Source organism: Schistocerca americana, chromosome 5 (genome assembly GCF_021461395.2).
Source record: "Schistocerca americana isolate TAMUIC-IGC-003095 chromosome 5, iqSchAmer2.1, whole genome shotgun sequence".
Classification (NCBI taxonomy): domain Eukaryota; kingdom Metazoa; phylum Arthropoda; class Insecta; order Orthoptera; family Acrididae; genus Schistocerca; species Schistocerca americana.
In genome coordinates, this window is record NC_060123.1 from 387,860,883 (window position 1) to 387,877,382 (window position 16,500).

General features: G+C 36.4%; 1 protein-coding gene across 1 annotated transcript in view; it reads left to right on the forward strand.

Annotated features, from left to right (window-relative positions):
* The window catches only part of LOC124615391 (ribonuclease kappa-B), a 28,261-nt gene extending 19,318 nt beyond the window's left edge, over window positions 1-8,943 (forward strand). The window contains exon 3 of the mRNA XM_047143217.1: window positions 7,924-8,943. Coding sequence (XP_046999173.1) covers window positions 7,924-8,025 — 102 coding nt within the window. The 3' untranslated portion in view covers window positions 8,026-8,943. The remainder of the gene's footprint in view (window positions 1-7,923) is intronic.
* The last annotated feature ends 7,557 nt before the right edge of the window (window positions 8,944-16,500 follow it).

Below are 16,500 nucleotides of genomic sequence, written 5' to 3' on the forward strand. Positions count from 1 at the left end.
CACTTGATTGAGGTGCGTCTACTACACAGACTATGTGCTCCAAAGGCACTATGCAAGAATCTTACTTTCAGGCCAATAAAATGATTCAGCTGGTCCTGAAGGAGGTAGAAATAGAATTTCTGCATCTTCCTCATCATTGAATATTGTTTTTACCAGTCCAAAGTACCAGTTACCATCATAATTTGCAGCCACATAGCTATTTATGGATGGTTCAACACTAACCCAGTCAGAAGAAGAATGGAGAGAAAAGACTAAGGAGGGTTTTACACTATCTGTAGTCCTTCTAATTTCAAGGTTGGTTGTTGGAAGTGGTTTGAAGTTATGAAAACTTCTTGTTCCAGGAATGGTTCGGGTTGCTGGAAAACGTTTTTCTGGTTTTAACCGTAGCAAATCAGCTTCTTTATTGTCAATAAAGTGCAAATGAATGTTTTCAATATTTTTTTCACAAAACTTGTACACATTGATTGCTGTCATTATTTGTCCTTCGTCAGAAAACTGTAGACTGGCTTTCCTTAAAATTCTTTTAATGGTTCCTCCTAGGCCATCACAAATTGACTTCCCATGACTTAGTCCAAAAAAATAGTGTTGGGCCTCCAAATCAAAGTCTCTCAAGTGTTCAGTCAAATTTTTAAAACTGTTTCTATTTTTGTACTGCCCAGCACAACCATCTGTAAAGTAGTGAACTGAGTAATGACAGCCAATTTGTAATTTCTTTTTGTACAAAGTTAACAAAACCAGTGTCATGTTCTTGGTCATCACTAATAAAACAGTGGTTGGAAACAAAAACATTGTTTTCCTCATTTCTTAGAAAAACTCCAACTGGGTGTAGAGTACAACCACCTCTATTCCAATGGTAACTTTGGATCTCATTTTGTATAACAAAGGAATAATTTTCACTGAAATCCATCACAATAATTGCTGTTTTGGGTGGTGGGTCTTCTTTCAATCTTTTAATGGCTGCTGATTGGGATTTTGCTATAAACGAGTGCGGGGTGAGCTTTTCCGATGACCTAACCAATAAAGAAATGCAGTCTTCAACACTGATAGACTGTTTGATCATTTCTGCCCCGTCTGTGTTAACCCACTGGCTGATTACAAATTCTTCTTCTAAATCATAATCTTCACTTAATTTTTCAGTTAATTACTCAGTTAGTGCAGTATTTGCAGGACAGCTGTGGCAATGATGTAGCATGCAGTTTCGGTTTTCTGTGTTGCACACAAGCATCTTAATTAGGTCTTTACAAGATTCTTCAATTTTCACAGCATCCAGTAATAGTTTAACATTCTGGTGGATACTACATACACATACAGTGTGTGTGCCTGCTGCACCAGCAAGGATACACCATTTAGGTCTCAAGAAACAAAATTTTGAAAATCCTACTTCTACCTCGGGATTCTCCCATTTGAAAGAATAATAGAGTTCTCTCAAGTTTCACAAAATGAGTCTTTTTTGCATGTACACATTTTTTTTGAACACTTACTTTGTCTTTTGTTCCAGATAGCACTCTGGAACTTTCATCCTTTTCATAAAAATCTGTTAAAAGTCTTACTGTATTTTCAGAAAGAGTTTTACCTTTTTTTGGACAAGGAGTTTCCAAAATACCCTTTTCAGATTTTAGCTTTCTAGCTTGTCGCACCATGTACTCACTTAAATTCTTTCATCACTTTATTTCGACTCCCAAGAATCTGGAGCCAAGGTCAGAATCTGGATTTTTCTAGACCTCCCAACAGATGAAATCTTCTCTTTCATAAGAGAAATCATTACATCAAAATCCTTTGCTTTCTCAACCACACTTGTATCTTCTTCATCATCATCAGAACTTGGTGCATCGTATTTTAATGCTTTTGAAACCGCCTTTTTTGCAGTCTTTTCAATACTGCTAACCTTCCTTTTAAAATAAGACCCTTTACTTTGGTCTGACAAGCCATGAAGCTTTATCGGTGTTAAACCTAAATTATCAAGAGCAGTGTTTGTTTGTACGAGGGATTCATTTCTGGATTCCAATGATTCTAATTCAACCATGATTTCATCATCTGTTTCACTTTCATTGACTTCAAATCTTAATTTTTCCCTACAAAAGTTACAGCATGTTGAGCAAAGCTTTTGTCCAGGTTTTATGCTAATATTTTTTGTCAGTAATTGTTTAGAAAGATCCAAGCCCATACTTCTCAATGATTATTTGATGGGCTTTTTGTGTTTTTTTAGTGGGTCTACACATGTTGTTTGATACTTTTCAAAAACATTTAAAAAGTAGTAGCTGTGGTGTGAACATATATTTTTAAATTCACACAGATTAATTCCAGATCGTAAGTGGATCAAATCTTTTTCTTCCTCACTCAATTCATATACCGGTTGTAACTGTTTTGAAGGTGTGTAGGTTGTTTGGAAACAGTCAGATTTTTTAAATAACGCTACGCTACAGGTTTGAATATCTGACATACTGATTTCACTTTTGGTCTGATTACTGTTCTGGTTACTTTTATAGGATATTGGAAAAGAATCTCTGTAAACCAAGTAACAGTACTTACTGAAAGTTCGAATAAACTTAATAAAATACTATCCAAGCACTATTTAACACTGTAATAATTTTTTACTTCAAAACACAGGAGTAACAAATCAAAATCCAAGCATACATTGTTACTCCGAGAAGACAAAAACTTATTTTCGGTGTGTAAGTCACTTGGTACTTTTTATTTTTAAAATACAGGGCGTTTCAAAAAGAAAGAGCAGATTTCAAACATTTATTTCTCAAAAACTACAAATGATAGAAACACAATTCAAACGTTTCTTGTCAGAGAAAGGTTCAAAGTTTTTCAATGGTCCGCGCAGAAGTTCCATGCAAATCCGCAGTGGCGCTGGCGTTTGTTTGTAGGAAAATGGCGACGACACCACAGGAACGATCATTTTGTGTGCTGCAATTTGCAAAGTTAGAGTCCATTGTTGGTGTGCAACGTGCATTCCGCCGTCAATTCAACAAACAGCCGCCTCGTCATAAGCAAATTTATGAGTGGCATCACAGATTCGTAGAAGATGGTTGCATCTGCAAGCGAAAAAGCACGGGTCGTCCGCGCACATCGGATGAAAATGTCGAGCGTGTCCGTGCAGCTTACGAAAGGAGCCCTAGAAAATCCACGGCACGGGCAAGTCACGAACTAAACATGTCTAAAACAACGGTATGGCGCGTTCTGAGTAACCGTCTGCACATGAAGCCGTACAAACTGCAGTTATTGCAAGCATTGCGTCCTGACGACCACAACAAAAGGTTCGAATTTTCAACTGCAATTCTACAGGACATGGAAGAGGACAATTTTGCCGAACGATTAATTTTTTCAGATGAATCAACGTTTCACATTTCTGGTAAAGTTAATCGGCATAACGTACGAATTTGGGCGAGTGAAACTCCGAGGGACGTTATTCAACATGAAAGAGACTCACCAAAGGTTAACGTCTTTTGTGCAATTTCGGTAAACAAAGTTTATGGACCTTTCTTTTTCATGGAGAAAACTATCACAGGAACCATTTACCTGGACATGTTAGAAAACTGGCTATTTCCTCAACTTCAGGAAGATTCAAATCACTTCATCTTCATGCAAGATGGCGCCCCACCACACTTCTCTGAACCTGTACGACGGTACCTAAATAACACCATTCCAGGACGGTGGATTGGAAGAGCAGGAGCACAAGATCAATGTCATCGTCTGTGGCCTCCCAGGTCACCAGACCTTACTCCCTGCGATTTTTATTTGTGGGGGTACATAAAGGACTGTGTTTATGTCCCACCTATGCCCGCTACTCTTCAAGAGGTACGACATCGAATTGTTGCGGCCGTGAATTCGGTAACTAAAGACCAGTTGCGTCGTGTGTGGCAAGAAATGAGATACCGGTTTGATATTTGTCGTGTAACAAATGGTGCTCATATTGAGGTACAGTTTTGATATTTGTTGTGTAACATTTGGTACTCATATTGAGTGAAGGACCGTTGGAATTGTGTTTCTATCATTTGTAGTTTTTGAGAAATAAATGTTTGAAATCTGCTCTTTCTTTTTGAAACGCCCTGTATAATTATTATTATTTTAAAAATTAGACAACTATTAAACAGGTTAAAAAGCCAACATATTTTTTCTTTTATCTAATAGCCTATACAATTAAGAGTATTTTAAAACAAATTTGAGCTTTCTATCAGGTCTGAGACTGTTAGATATTGCAGTTTTTGTAAAACTAAACATCCGTTAGCTAAAAAAAAAGAAAAAAAAACTAGTAAATTTTTTTTTTCATTTTGAAGATTTTAATATATCTTTATGGTAATTTTTTTTAATATTTAGATATAATACACAAACTTATTCCAAAATTTCATACTGGTATCTTGAGTATTCTTTAATATACAATTTTTTTTTAGTTGTGAGGACACGTTTAAGTTAAGATTTCAGACTGCTGAAACAACGCCAAATCTAAAAACTTTAAAAATGTATTAAAAAAAACTAAAGAGACAGAGCAAAAAATTTTACAAGTGCTTTCAGGATGATAAAAGAAGTAATTGTACCAAGTTTCATCAAAATCTGACATGGTTGGTGTCAAGGCGTGGGTGACTTGACATGGAATGACCCTATAACAAGTTTTCATCAAACTTGATGTCTCTTTGAAAAATTAATCATCTCTTTGGACACCATAGCTGATATCTATTAACACAGTGTCCAACAATGAATGAAGCACTTCTTTATTGTGGAGTCGAACTTTCCAGCCATCACTTCTGCAGGAAGTCATAAATATACTGCTTAACTAAACACTCTGTTTTTGCAACTTCGGCATTTCACGATATCGCAAAATAGCAGGCACTGTCTTTTTTAATGCACATGTGGGTGTTCTGTTTATCAAGTAAACAGTAGTCTTACTGCTTCTGACCAAAAACGTTTTTAAAGTTGTTCAACAACATGTAGTGAGTCTTGTTTATAATATTCCTATTCACACATTTACAATCTTCATTTTGTTGTGGTGTTTCTCATTATCAACTCGTAATATATTCCCTTCTCCTTAAAGAAGTTCCTCATCTCGTTTGACAGATATTCACCTCCATTATCACAGCAGAATCTACTAATCCGTGAAAGCTGTCATTGCTTCATACTGTTTAACATATTCCAGTACTTCAGATTTATTTTGCATCACTTTTACAGCTGTAAGTAGTAATCTTTAAATGTAACAATGTACATTCTTCCTCTATTCATTCCAGTGTTTGCTCTTGTCATCTTCTGGCTGTGGAAGTCTTGTTTGCATGCCTCCCATGTAGGTGGTGTATGACTCTGGTATCTTCAGATCTTAAATGTTCATTCCTTCCACATGTTTTGGAAGCACCTTTAGATTGGTTCAATTCAGGTGTCATAACCTTTGATGCAAGTTTGCAGCATTTCGAGAAGAAACGTCTTGTCAGGGGTTTCTGGCAAATTCCAGACCATACATTTTCACCTCATTTTCCAATGCCATGGCAACAAAATCCTTTCTTTCATGAATAGTTACTCTTTTGCCTCTCAAACATGGCTTTGAAACCATTTTTCTCCAGTCTGTGCACTGACAGCGATATGAGAGCTAGTCTAGAAACACACAAAATATTTTTAATTGAAATTGGAAACTGCCTGTCTGTTGATAATTGCAGAACCTTTGTTGTTTTTATTTCTCTTATTACAGTCGGTTCTTTTGTGTTTAAATTTACCATACTTTGACATTTAATACTAAACTGTTTTTCTCAGCCGAAATTGTGTTTGTCACATTCAGATATTCGTGAATTTGTTTTCCCATTGAGTTTTCCCATGACTGAAACCATTCATTTCTGCTCATATTAAACACTGTATGATTCTTCTTATTGTTTGCACATTTATTTTCATGATCTGTGAATCTATTGTTCCCTAAGCTTAACTCCAGATTTTCTGTGTATAATGTCTCAATTGCAGTTAAGTTCTCAACAAAATATGACAAATGGCATAAAGTTCTTCAGTTGTCACTAGTTAACCGAAGATCATGTCTCACCGTGTCAAATTCTAAGAAATGCTCAATAAGTATGCTCTTTTGTTGGTTTATGTAGAAGTAACTGGCTAACAAAGCTTTTTCTTTAGATGCATCACACAAGTTATTCCACATTCTAAATGACTATACCCATTATCTTTTCTATTACTCTTGAATGATACTTTTTATCATGCTTTGTGAGATTTTTCAGTTGTTTATCTTTCTCAGTTTCTTCCTCTTCATCTTCACTTATAGTAAGTGAACTTCGCTTTTTCTGTGTATTCTTCTACAATGAGGTCCAACAAGTATAATTTGTCTAACATATCTTACATTCGAAATTTCCAGATTCCAAAGTTGTTTCCATGAAAAAGTGGAACACGATACTTGCTTTCATGCTCTTCCAACATTTTGTCATTTCAAACTCGTGAACCAGAAATACAAAACTGCTTGCACAATAGTTACAGTGGAAACTAAACTACCAACTATTTCCATTCCATCTCTGGGCTCATAACCTATTGATGGTTGGGCGGTTGATTTGACCAAACAGCGGGGTCATCGGTTCCATCAGAATAGGGAAGAATGGGGAGGTAAGTTGGCCATGCCCTTTCAAAGGAACCATCCTAGCATTTGCCTGAAGCAATTTAGGAAGTACGGAAAACGAATGTGACTCCAGTGTGCTAACCACTGCACCACCTTGCTCAGTCAAACCTGTCAGGAAACAGTTTGCAGTGTGTGGTTGCAAGAACACTTAAGTTTAACTGATTTGTTCAGTGTAAAAAAGAAAATAAAGACCACAATATATGTTATGCGTAACAACCATCTATTTACAAGCATACTGTACAAGAAAATAAGGGAAGATCAGACTTTCCATAACCAAAGACTAATATATTGAAGAGATCATGAGGAGTGACCTACAAATTGCTATTCCTTCAATTTGAAACTGTATCAAATAGTGCAAATGTAACATGGTATTGATCCCTTAATGATTTCAGTTTGGCCTATTTTCTGATATTTCGCACTCTCCGTATTGTAAAATGCATAAAATATTTTGGGCATATAAGTTCACAACAGAAAAATTATTTAATTATAGCATATTGTGTGCAAGAAACAAGTACATGGTTGTTTAATATGTTCCATAGGATTGAGCTTCAAAATCAGTTCCACAGTATTGACTATTGAGATGCATCCATTCCAAAAAAATTGTGAAATAATTAAGGTGTGTGTGCAGGGAACAAGTCTGAGTTGCTCATTTTATATCGGTCGTGCAAATAAATTGGGAGCTGCTTCAATGAGCAATTGTCATTCTGCTGTCATCAAATTGCGTGGAATTTTTGGAAAATAAGCATATTTATACATCAAAAGAGGACAAGTATATTGTGTACACTATTTTCATATTGTGCTATAACACTCAATTATACTGTCGCAGTTTCATGTCTGTGATTTGGGTGGTACAGTTGTAGAGCATAACAAGCTTGGTTCAGTCATCATTTACTTCCTTAGTCTCTCCCAAGGGATGAAGACTTCAGGTAGTAAGATAATCCAGTAATCTTTGTGACTTTTAGCATGACACATTTTACCTCCCTAGCCTTCTCTCTTACAGCACAGTACAGCTCCTGTAAATTTAAATGACAATCAATCTTTTTCTTAAGTTGCCAAATGATGTCATCTGATGTCTTATTGTTTAGGTAAACATTTTAATATATTCTGGAAAGGCTGATTATTTTGTTGTACATACTTTCTTTCTTTCTTTCTTCCCCCCCTACTTAAATTCAGGTTTATCTGCTTCTCCCCCCGAGATGTTGAATTGCCCTAACGTGTGCTTGGAACTGTCAGTATTATTGAGTGACTGTTTTTATCAAGGGTGTTTACTATTTTTCCATATGAATTTTTAAGTTTTAAAATATTGACTTTCTTATTTCTTTTCCTTACAGAATGCCTACAACTGTTGGATTGCAGCATGCCTCTACATTTTCACACTTCTAATATCAGGACATCAGTTTTATGTTAATAGTCGCTCATCTTTAAGTATGTGAGACACTGAACAAGTAAATGAAAAAAATTATCAAATTTCTTCCATTTTCTTGGTCCAATCACCTGAAAGAAATATGTAGCCTCACATTTTAAATTTTGAAATCCAGGTGAACCACACAAGTATTTCTGTAAAAGTAAGTTTGGTATAAGTAATGCATACTTAGTGAAGTTTCATAATTTATTCGTTTTGAGTAACAATGCTCAATTATCTTTTAAAACTAAGGTGGTAACAGGCATTACAGTTTTTTTCATTTTGAATATATCAGTATTAGCCATGGTGTAATTGTTTCCCAAATGCTTACAAGAAGTCGTATCTAAATAGGTTAATGATGCTAGTGAGGTTTTGTTTTTCAAAGGTTGAAAGTTTCAAAGATTTCATTGTAAATGTGTATCATAGATAATTATTATAGCGGTAAAATAATCTAAGTTTATATGAAAATTGTGTGTTGATACTGTACGTAATAGGACAGTTGCATTTGCTGTAAAAGTATATACTTCACTATTTTCTTTCTCTCTCTCTCTTTATTTTTTTACAAAGAGTTTTCACTACAAACTGTTGATAATTTTTCAGTTGAAAACAAAATGCACAATTCAGTGGATATAGGGCATTTTATGATTATTAGTATTTCAGTATTGAAAATGTGCAGAATTAATTATTTCCACTGTTGCATTTTTATGCAGATAGAAATACTGTTTTAGTTCTGTGTGATAGTTTAATTTTATAACTAGAACACTCTACTCTGTGTATTTATAAGATTTGCTGCTGAATAATTACATTCCTGTATTTGAAAGATGAGAGAACTTTATCTTAAGGATGCTGGTAACTTTTTACAACCAGACAACAGGAAATTGTCATTTTTCTCACAACCATGATGTAAATACTTCCTTGTGTAAATAAAGCTTTGTTTGTGAAACAGTCACTCCAGAATTGTTCGAGGTGCCATATAACTTATTATAAAATTGTTAAGCTTGTAAACCATTTAGGATATGGACTTAGTTTCCCATTTATCTCATTTATACTGCAACAATTACATTTATAACTAATCAGTTCTTTAGCACACTAGCTGTGTAATCAACCCTGCCCTTACATTAAGGAATTAATAGCATTCCTTTTAATCATGTTAAAAATTAAACATGTTATAGCAGGTCCCAATAGTTCTGCAAGAGAGATCATTGCCTAATTGAGTTCTGAACAGAGTTGTGAACAAGTGTCTTATGACTTTATTAATGGAGATTATACTACATAACTTTTGATTATGTTACTTCATTACGTACACAAGATATTGCTCTCAATAAATGTAGTGTATTCAACAAAGTACAGAATGTAGTATTAAAGCCAGAACGTAATTTTGAACCTTTCAACTTATAGCTCTTCTATATTACCTTGAAAGTTGCGCACATTTTATAGCAGATACCAGAGGTCAAAATCAGTTACCACCACAGAGAGAGTGCCAGAGTGCCTAACATCTGTAGCTTGCACAATTAAGAGCGTACAGATTTTGTTGGAACAGTCGGATGTAGCTCAGGTGCCAGCCACTAAGGCTGGAAATCTGTAAATGCGATAGACTGGCAATAAGAATGCATTCATTAGTGATTACTGACACAAATTCAAGACAATCTTCTCGACTACAGAGAAGAGCTACTTGTATGGCGTTGTAGGTAGTACACTTAAAGTCCTAAAACACAGGAGTTGCAGATCAGTGGCTTACTGTGCTGGTAAGGAAACTAGTATTAATAAAGACAGTGAATGAAATCAGTGATGATGTTGGTCATTTGAATACCACAGAAGATCATTAAGAGTACTTAATATTGTCTTGCGTACCAAGAACAGCATGTCCAGTAAGTGTTAGGTGATGATGAAATGGAAAACATGGGTATTGAATTTAATACAGGAATCAGGAATTATGGAGTAAATTACCTTACACGAGACCATGACTTCCAAAGTAAACCAACTCCATTCTGGAAACAACTCCATGAAGCTTGTGATATATTATATGCAGTATTCTATGATAGCATGAAATGCACATAGCTGCGTTAGGGTTGGGAAATGGGAGTGCATGTCTTGAGAACTTCTCGCTACATTTCATATAGAGTATGCTTCTTGAGATTCTCAGGAAAGTAAGTACGCTTCTGATGATTTGATACTGCAGAGTAGAGTCTGAGGACAACAGGCTTGGACTCTTGCAGATTGGTCCAATAGACAGAAACATAAACAGAGATGTGGCATTCTATTCACAGCAAATAGTATACGTGCATTGTGTTAGGCCTGTGATGACAAATGACAAACAACATGCAAAGAAAGTTAAATCATTTGTTTGGAATGAGCTGTACTCGATGGTATATTTGCAGGCAACAAAGAGGAAATCATTGGCCTGAGGCTATTTCAGGAATGACCTTGAAAATAATGCGCAGTATTGTGTTTGTTCCCAGTACAAGTTTCGAAAGCTGAAATACAACTGGCTTGATTTGTCATTTGAAGAACCACATATTATTTAAAGACTCAAATTGTCTCGTAAGTATGATGTGCATTGATTGATTTTCTTTCTAGTAGCTTCATGTAATTACTTCCTAACCTACCTCAGCTCTATCTTCACAGCCACTAAGTGTGAAATGGTCTTGAACACCTAGATGTACAGGGTTTGGAATTTGAGACAAATCATTATGTTAGCAAGATCTTGTGCTGGGAAATTGTAGATGTAGTATATTTTCATATAGACTACCACAAGGCAACAAACTCCACTCTGTGTAGTACAGCATATCTTTGGATGGTGTGTTTGTAATACAATCACAGCCACATGTGTCTTGTTGATGAAACCTGTACTGTGGACGAATGTGGCCTGTAGATACTGTTTGGGGCTGGCAAGGGATTTCCATTTTAGCCGTGGTTCCAGATGTGGCTTCTTACAGTCTACCATATTTACTCAAACCTAAGCTGCACTTTTTTCCGGTTTTTGCAATCCAAGAAACCGCCTGCGGCTTAGAATCGAGTGGAAAGTAAGCGGAAGTTCTGAAAAATGTTGGTAGGTGCCGCCACAACTAACTTCTGCCGTCAAATATATGTAGCGCTACACAGGCATGCTTTGCAGCCACAAAGATAAATACTGGCACCAAAACCTCTGAGTCAGTAAATAAATTTAAAAAGGGTGGAAGACGAGCTTTTTTTTCCTCTGCTCCGAGTTTCGACCACTGCATTTTCATACATTATCCAACGAAGTAAATACGAATTCCATATTGTTCACCTTCAAATTTAGCAGCATTTCAATGTACTATGAAAATCCGACTGGCAAGACTGTTTGGGATGTTTGTCAATATGGCCAACTCTACGTTCTGAATGTTTTCCTACCTGTGAGAAGACGCGGTTGTTAATAGGAACTTCTATGAATTGTGAATTACATGCAGTATTCTCTTCACCAAAAGAATAATACGAATATAAACATTTTGCCATGTATTCTTTCGTGTTTGCTGCTATCTCATTTAAATCCTGTCTGCCTAATAAACTACGAAACTAGTTGAGACAACAGCAAACGCGGAAGAACATACATATCATGTCATGTTTATATTCGTATTATTCTTATGCCTAATAGTGATACAGTCAGAAATGAAGCACGGCAATTGACTAGATTTTTAAATCTAAGATGACTCTAATTTCTGTGCAGAATGTAATGTACTAAAGAGGCCTCTGCAAAGATTTTCAAATGGAGAAAAAATTTCGCCAAACTCTCGTTCAGAACATCTTCTATCATACGCAGTTTATTATTTGGTTCTTGTTGATCATTATCAAAGAAAGCAGCAGTGTAAGTAACAACAAATAGCAGTCTCTTGCCATTGTTTCGCTAATGAGACGATTCCTCTCTTTTTTTTTTATTAATTGTAAGCGCGGTAGCGTGCACAAAAGCAAGCCATGCCACGAGCGGCGACAGGACGTAAACACTCATTATCAGGATGCGACAAACAATGCATGACACAGTACAGTAATGCATTTTCAGCTTAGAGTGTTGTAAACACATAACAAAGAGAACAGCACTTATCAGATCAAAGAAAAATAGGCAATCAATTCAAACCAGACGAAGCATGTGAAAAAGGAAGGGTACCCTTATAAATACGGACGGAGCGCCTGACGCGTAGCAATGGCTACCTGGTAAAGCTTAACTGCTAAGCTTACAACTCGAACAAACAACTGTAGCTGTATCATCATTCATTCGACCTAAATTGTGTCTCATATTACAATGGACCAACTTTGTTTCAATTTGGAGGTGCGGCCTAAAACTTTTCTCTCCCCTTGAATTTAGTCTCAAATTTCAAGTGCGGCTTAGATTCGGGAAAATTTTTTTTCCTCGATTTCGAGTCTCATTTTTCAGGAGCGGCTTAGATTCGAGTGCAGCTTAGATTCGAGTAAATACGGTACTTCATGCAGACCTGTGTGTTTATTTGTATTCCTCAACTTGAAGGCAGTGTACAGGGAACTGAGTAAAATATTTCGTTTCGTTACTAATTAGGAAATGTCAATGTTGCTCAACATCAATTATAAAGTTGGCTGGTAATTTATATTTTATTATGTTTTACTGAATACAAATCAAGCATAAATGGTTTAGCTCAAATGAGTCCTCTGGTCAACCAATGGGATGTCATGACATTGTAAACATAAAAAAATGATTGGTTTCATCAGTGAAGAATATTGAAGGAATCAGATTTTGATGTCATTAATACAGCATCAGTCATGTTGCAGACATTACAGTATGTAATCACCATGGAATGGTATGAAGTCAGTAGTATTCAACATGTCAACATTTTATTTACATGTCGAGAAAAAAATTGTAATTCCCCTTATCCTGCAAATAGGAATGCTTTGATGCCACATTAAGTCTGAACGTAGTTCAGTGATGATAAAGTGTTTGATTGTAACTAAGACCAGCAGATATGCTGAACAGGTTTCAGAGAGCAGCTATATAGGTAAGTATGTTGATGAAATGTTGGAAAGAAGTGAATTGTGAAGAAATTCTAAAATTCTTTGGCATTATTGTGAACAAGGTACTCGTTACTTATCCAACAATAGATTATTGGAACACACATCTTCTTTTCAAAACTAACATTGTGTCTCAAATAACCATCTCCTGACGTAACCAAAAGCTTTAGAGAAAACCTCAGTTCACTTGGACATAAGTTCCCCCTCGGTGGAGACTGAAGTCATCGAAGCGTTAATTGGAAAAATTACAGTTTTGTTAGCTGTGGGTGTGATAAGATGTCCTGTGAAACTTTATTAAATGCATTCTCTCCAAACTACCTAGATCAGATAGTTAGGAACCCCACTCATAGACATATATTGGGTGTAATGACAACAAACAAACCTGACCTCTTTGAGGATGTCCACAGCGAAACTGATATCGGTGACCATGACATAGTTGTGGCAAAAATAGTTACCGAAGTAGAAAGGATAACGAAAACAAAGTAAAGTAGGGAAAAAAATCAATAGCAGCACATCTCAATGGGGAACTTGAAACTTTCAGCACAGGGCTGGAGCTTGTAGAGGAACTCTGGCTCAAGTTTAAAAGACTAGTGGACCATGCACTGGATAGATATGTAGCCAGTAGAACAGTTCATAATGGGGAGAAACCTCCATAGTATAGCGTCACTGAGATTTCTCCATAATAGGTTTAACAGTGTGTAGAGCTATAGCTAGAGAGGTGCTGAGTGAAACACATTTGGCTGTCAAGAGAGCAATGTGTGATGCCTTCGGTCTACCTATATAGGTAGAAATTCTGGTTGTATGTGAAGGTTGTTAGTAGCACCAAAGTTACTGTACAGTAACTAGAGAATGAGACAGGAACAAAAACTGACGATAGAAAAGCAAAAGCTGCAATGCTTAACTCTGTTTTTAAATGTTCCTTTACAAAGGAAAACCTAGAAGTGCCCCAATTTAATACTCATATCAATAAAAAGATGAAAGAAATAAGTATTAATGTCAGTGGTGTTGAGAAACAGCTGAAATCATTAATAATGAACAAAGCTACATGGCCCAATGGAATCCTTGTCAGATTCTATACTGAATTTACGGCGGAGTTAGCCCCTCTTCTAACTATATTGTAAATCTCTCGAAGAAAAAACTGCGCTCAGTTCTTGGAAAAAGGCACAGGTCACACCGGTCTTCAAGAAGAGTAGTAGAAGTGATCCACAAAACTGTCCAGTATCCTTGACATCAATTTGTTGTAGAATCTTAGAACATATTCCGAGCGCAAACATAGTGACGTATGTTGAACAAAATGATGTCCTCAATGCTAACTAGCATGGATTTCGGAAACATTGACCATGTGAAACCCAACTTACACTTTTCTCACGTGACATACTGAAAGCTTGGGATCAAGACAACCAGGTAGATGCTGTATTTCTTGGTTTCTGAAAAGCATTTGACTCAATAACCGCACCTACACTTAGTGTCAAAAGTACAATCTTGTGGGATGGGGTATCAAGTGAAATTTGACTGGATTGAGGACTTTCTGTTAGGGAGGACACAGCATATTATCTTGGATGGAGAGTTGTCAGATGTAGAAGTAACTTTCGGTGTGCCCCAGGGAAGTGTGTTGGGCACACACTGTTCATATTGTATATTAATGACCTTGCAGACAATATTAATAGTAAAATCAGATTTTTTGCAGCTGATGCAGTTACCTATAATGAAGTACTGTCTGAAAGAAGCTGCATAAATATTGAGTCAAATCTTGATAAGATTGCAAAGTGGTGCAAAGATTGGCAGCTTTCTCTAAGTGTGCAGAAATGTAAAATTTTGCACTTCACAAAATGAAAAAAGTAGTATACTACAATTATATCAGTGAGCCACTGTTGGAATCACCCATCTCGTACAAATACCTGGGTGTAACACTTTGTAGGTGTATGAAATGGAATGATCACATGGGTTCAGTTGTGGGTTAAGCAAGTGGTAGACTTCAGTTTATTAGTGGAATACAGGGGAAGTGCAATCAGTCTACAAAGTAGATTGCTTACAAACCACTTGTGCGCCCGGTTCTAGATTATTGCTAAAGTATGAGAGACCCATATCAGATAGGACTAAAAGGGGACATTGAATGTATGCAGAGAAGGCAGCACAAATGGTCACAGGTTTGTTTAATCCATTGGAGAGAGTCGCAAAGATATTGAAGGGACTGAATTGGAAGACTCTTGAAGACAGACATAAACTGTCCCGAGAAAGTCTGTTTACAAAGTTTCAAGAACTGCTTTAAAGGATGACTGGAGAAATATACTAAAGCACCCTACGTATCGTTCACATAAAGATCTTGAGGATAGATTAGAATAATTACTGTACTCGCAGAGGCATTCAATGATCATTCGCCCCTACTCCATGTGTCAATAGAACAGGAAGAAACCCTTATAACTGATACAATGGGACGTACCCTCTGTCGTGCATCTCACTGTGGTTTGCAGAGTACAGATGAAGATGCGGAAATGACCAGAAAACACTTCCAGTGACTCCTCTGTTGCATCCGTTTTGCAGATAAGAAGTTGGGTAAAGAGGGTGGTAAATATCACGTCGTGAAGAAAGTTTTGTGCAGAAACTGGTAAAACTGTCGCAATAGATGAGCCCATGGTACAGTTTAGATGACAACTTTCTTTATGGTGTAAGCCATAAATGTGGCATTAAGGTCTTCAAACCATGCGATAGTATTTGATATACTGTACGCATTGTCACTTTTGCTTAACAGACAAATTTTGTTAAAAATTCGGCAAAATGTATCAAGCTGGAGCTTATGCATAATTTTTTTTGGACAGGGCCAAACAGTTGTTGCAGATAACTATTATGCATCTGTGTTTTTTTCATTTCAGCAAAACACGTTGGATATGGTTCCATCAGGCACGGATAGAAGTGGAAATGAAAAACTAAAACCTGCAGTTATTGTTGACTATAATGAAGGAAAGCAGAGAGTAGATGTTTCAGATCAAATGGCTAGTTACATCTCACCCTCAAAACAACCATTCAGTGGTACCACAAACTCCTTTTTGAATCCCTCTTAAACACAATAACACAATGGTAATTGCAACAATATTTTATAGGAAACTTACAGCCAATAAAGAACTTGAGGATGGAAATTGTGCAACATTTACCATGAATGTCAGCTGAGCAAGAATTGTTGAGTGTCTCCAGGGACGAACAAAGATTACCAAAATTTTGTGGTCAGATATTGGGCAATAAGGAACTCCACTGGCTATTGCATAAGAAAAAGATACAGAATAATAGAAAAGTGCAAAAGAGATGTCAGGAATGTTATGTGAAGATTGCTGAAGCTTGTGCAAGATCTGAGGCTTTGAAATGAGTAAAGAGATATTCACATTCCGTGAAACCTGCAACAGATGGCTCTGCCTATCTTCTTACTCATAGACCTGCTGAGTACTATACACTGGCATCCTCATTTATACTTACCCTATTCAGGAAATTGTATACATGATTGTTTCCTTCTTTTTGTTTACAA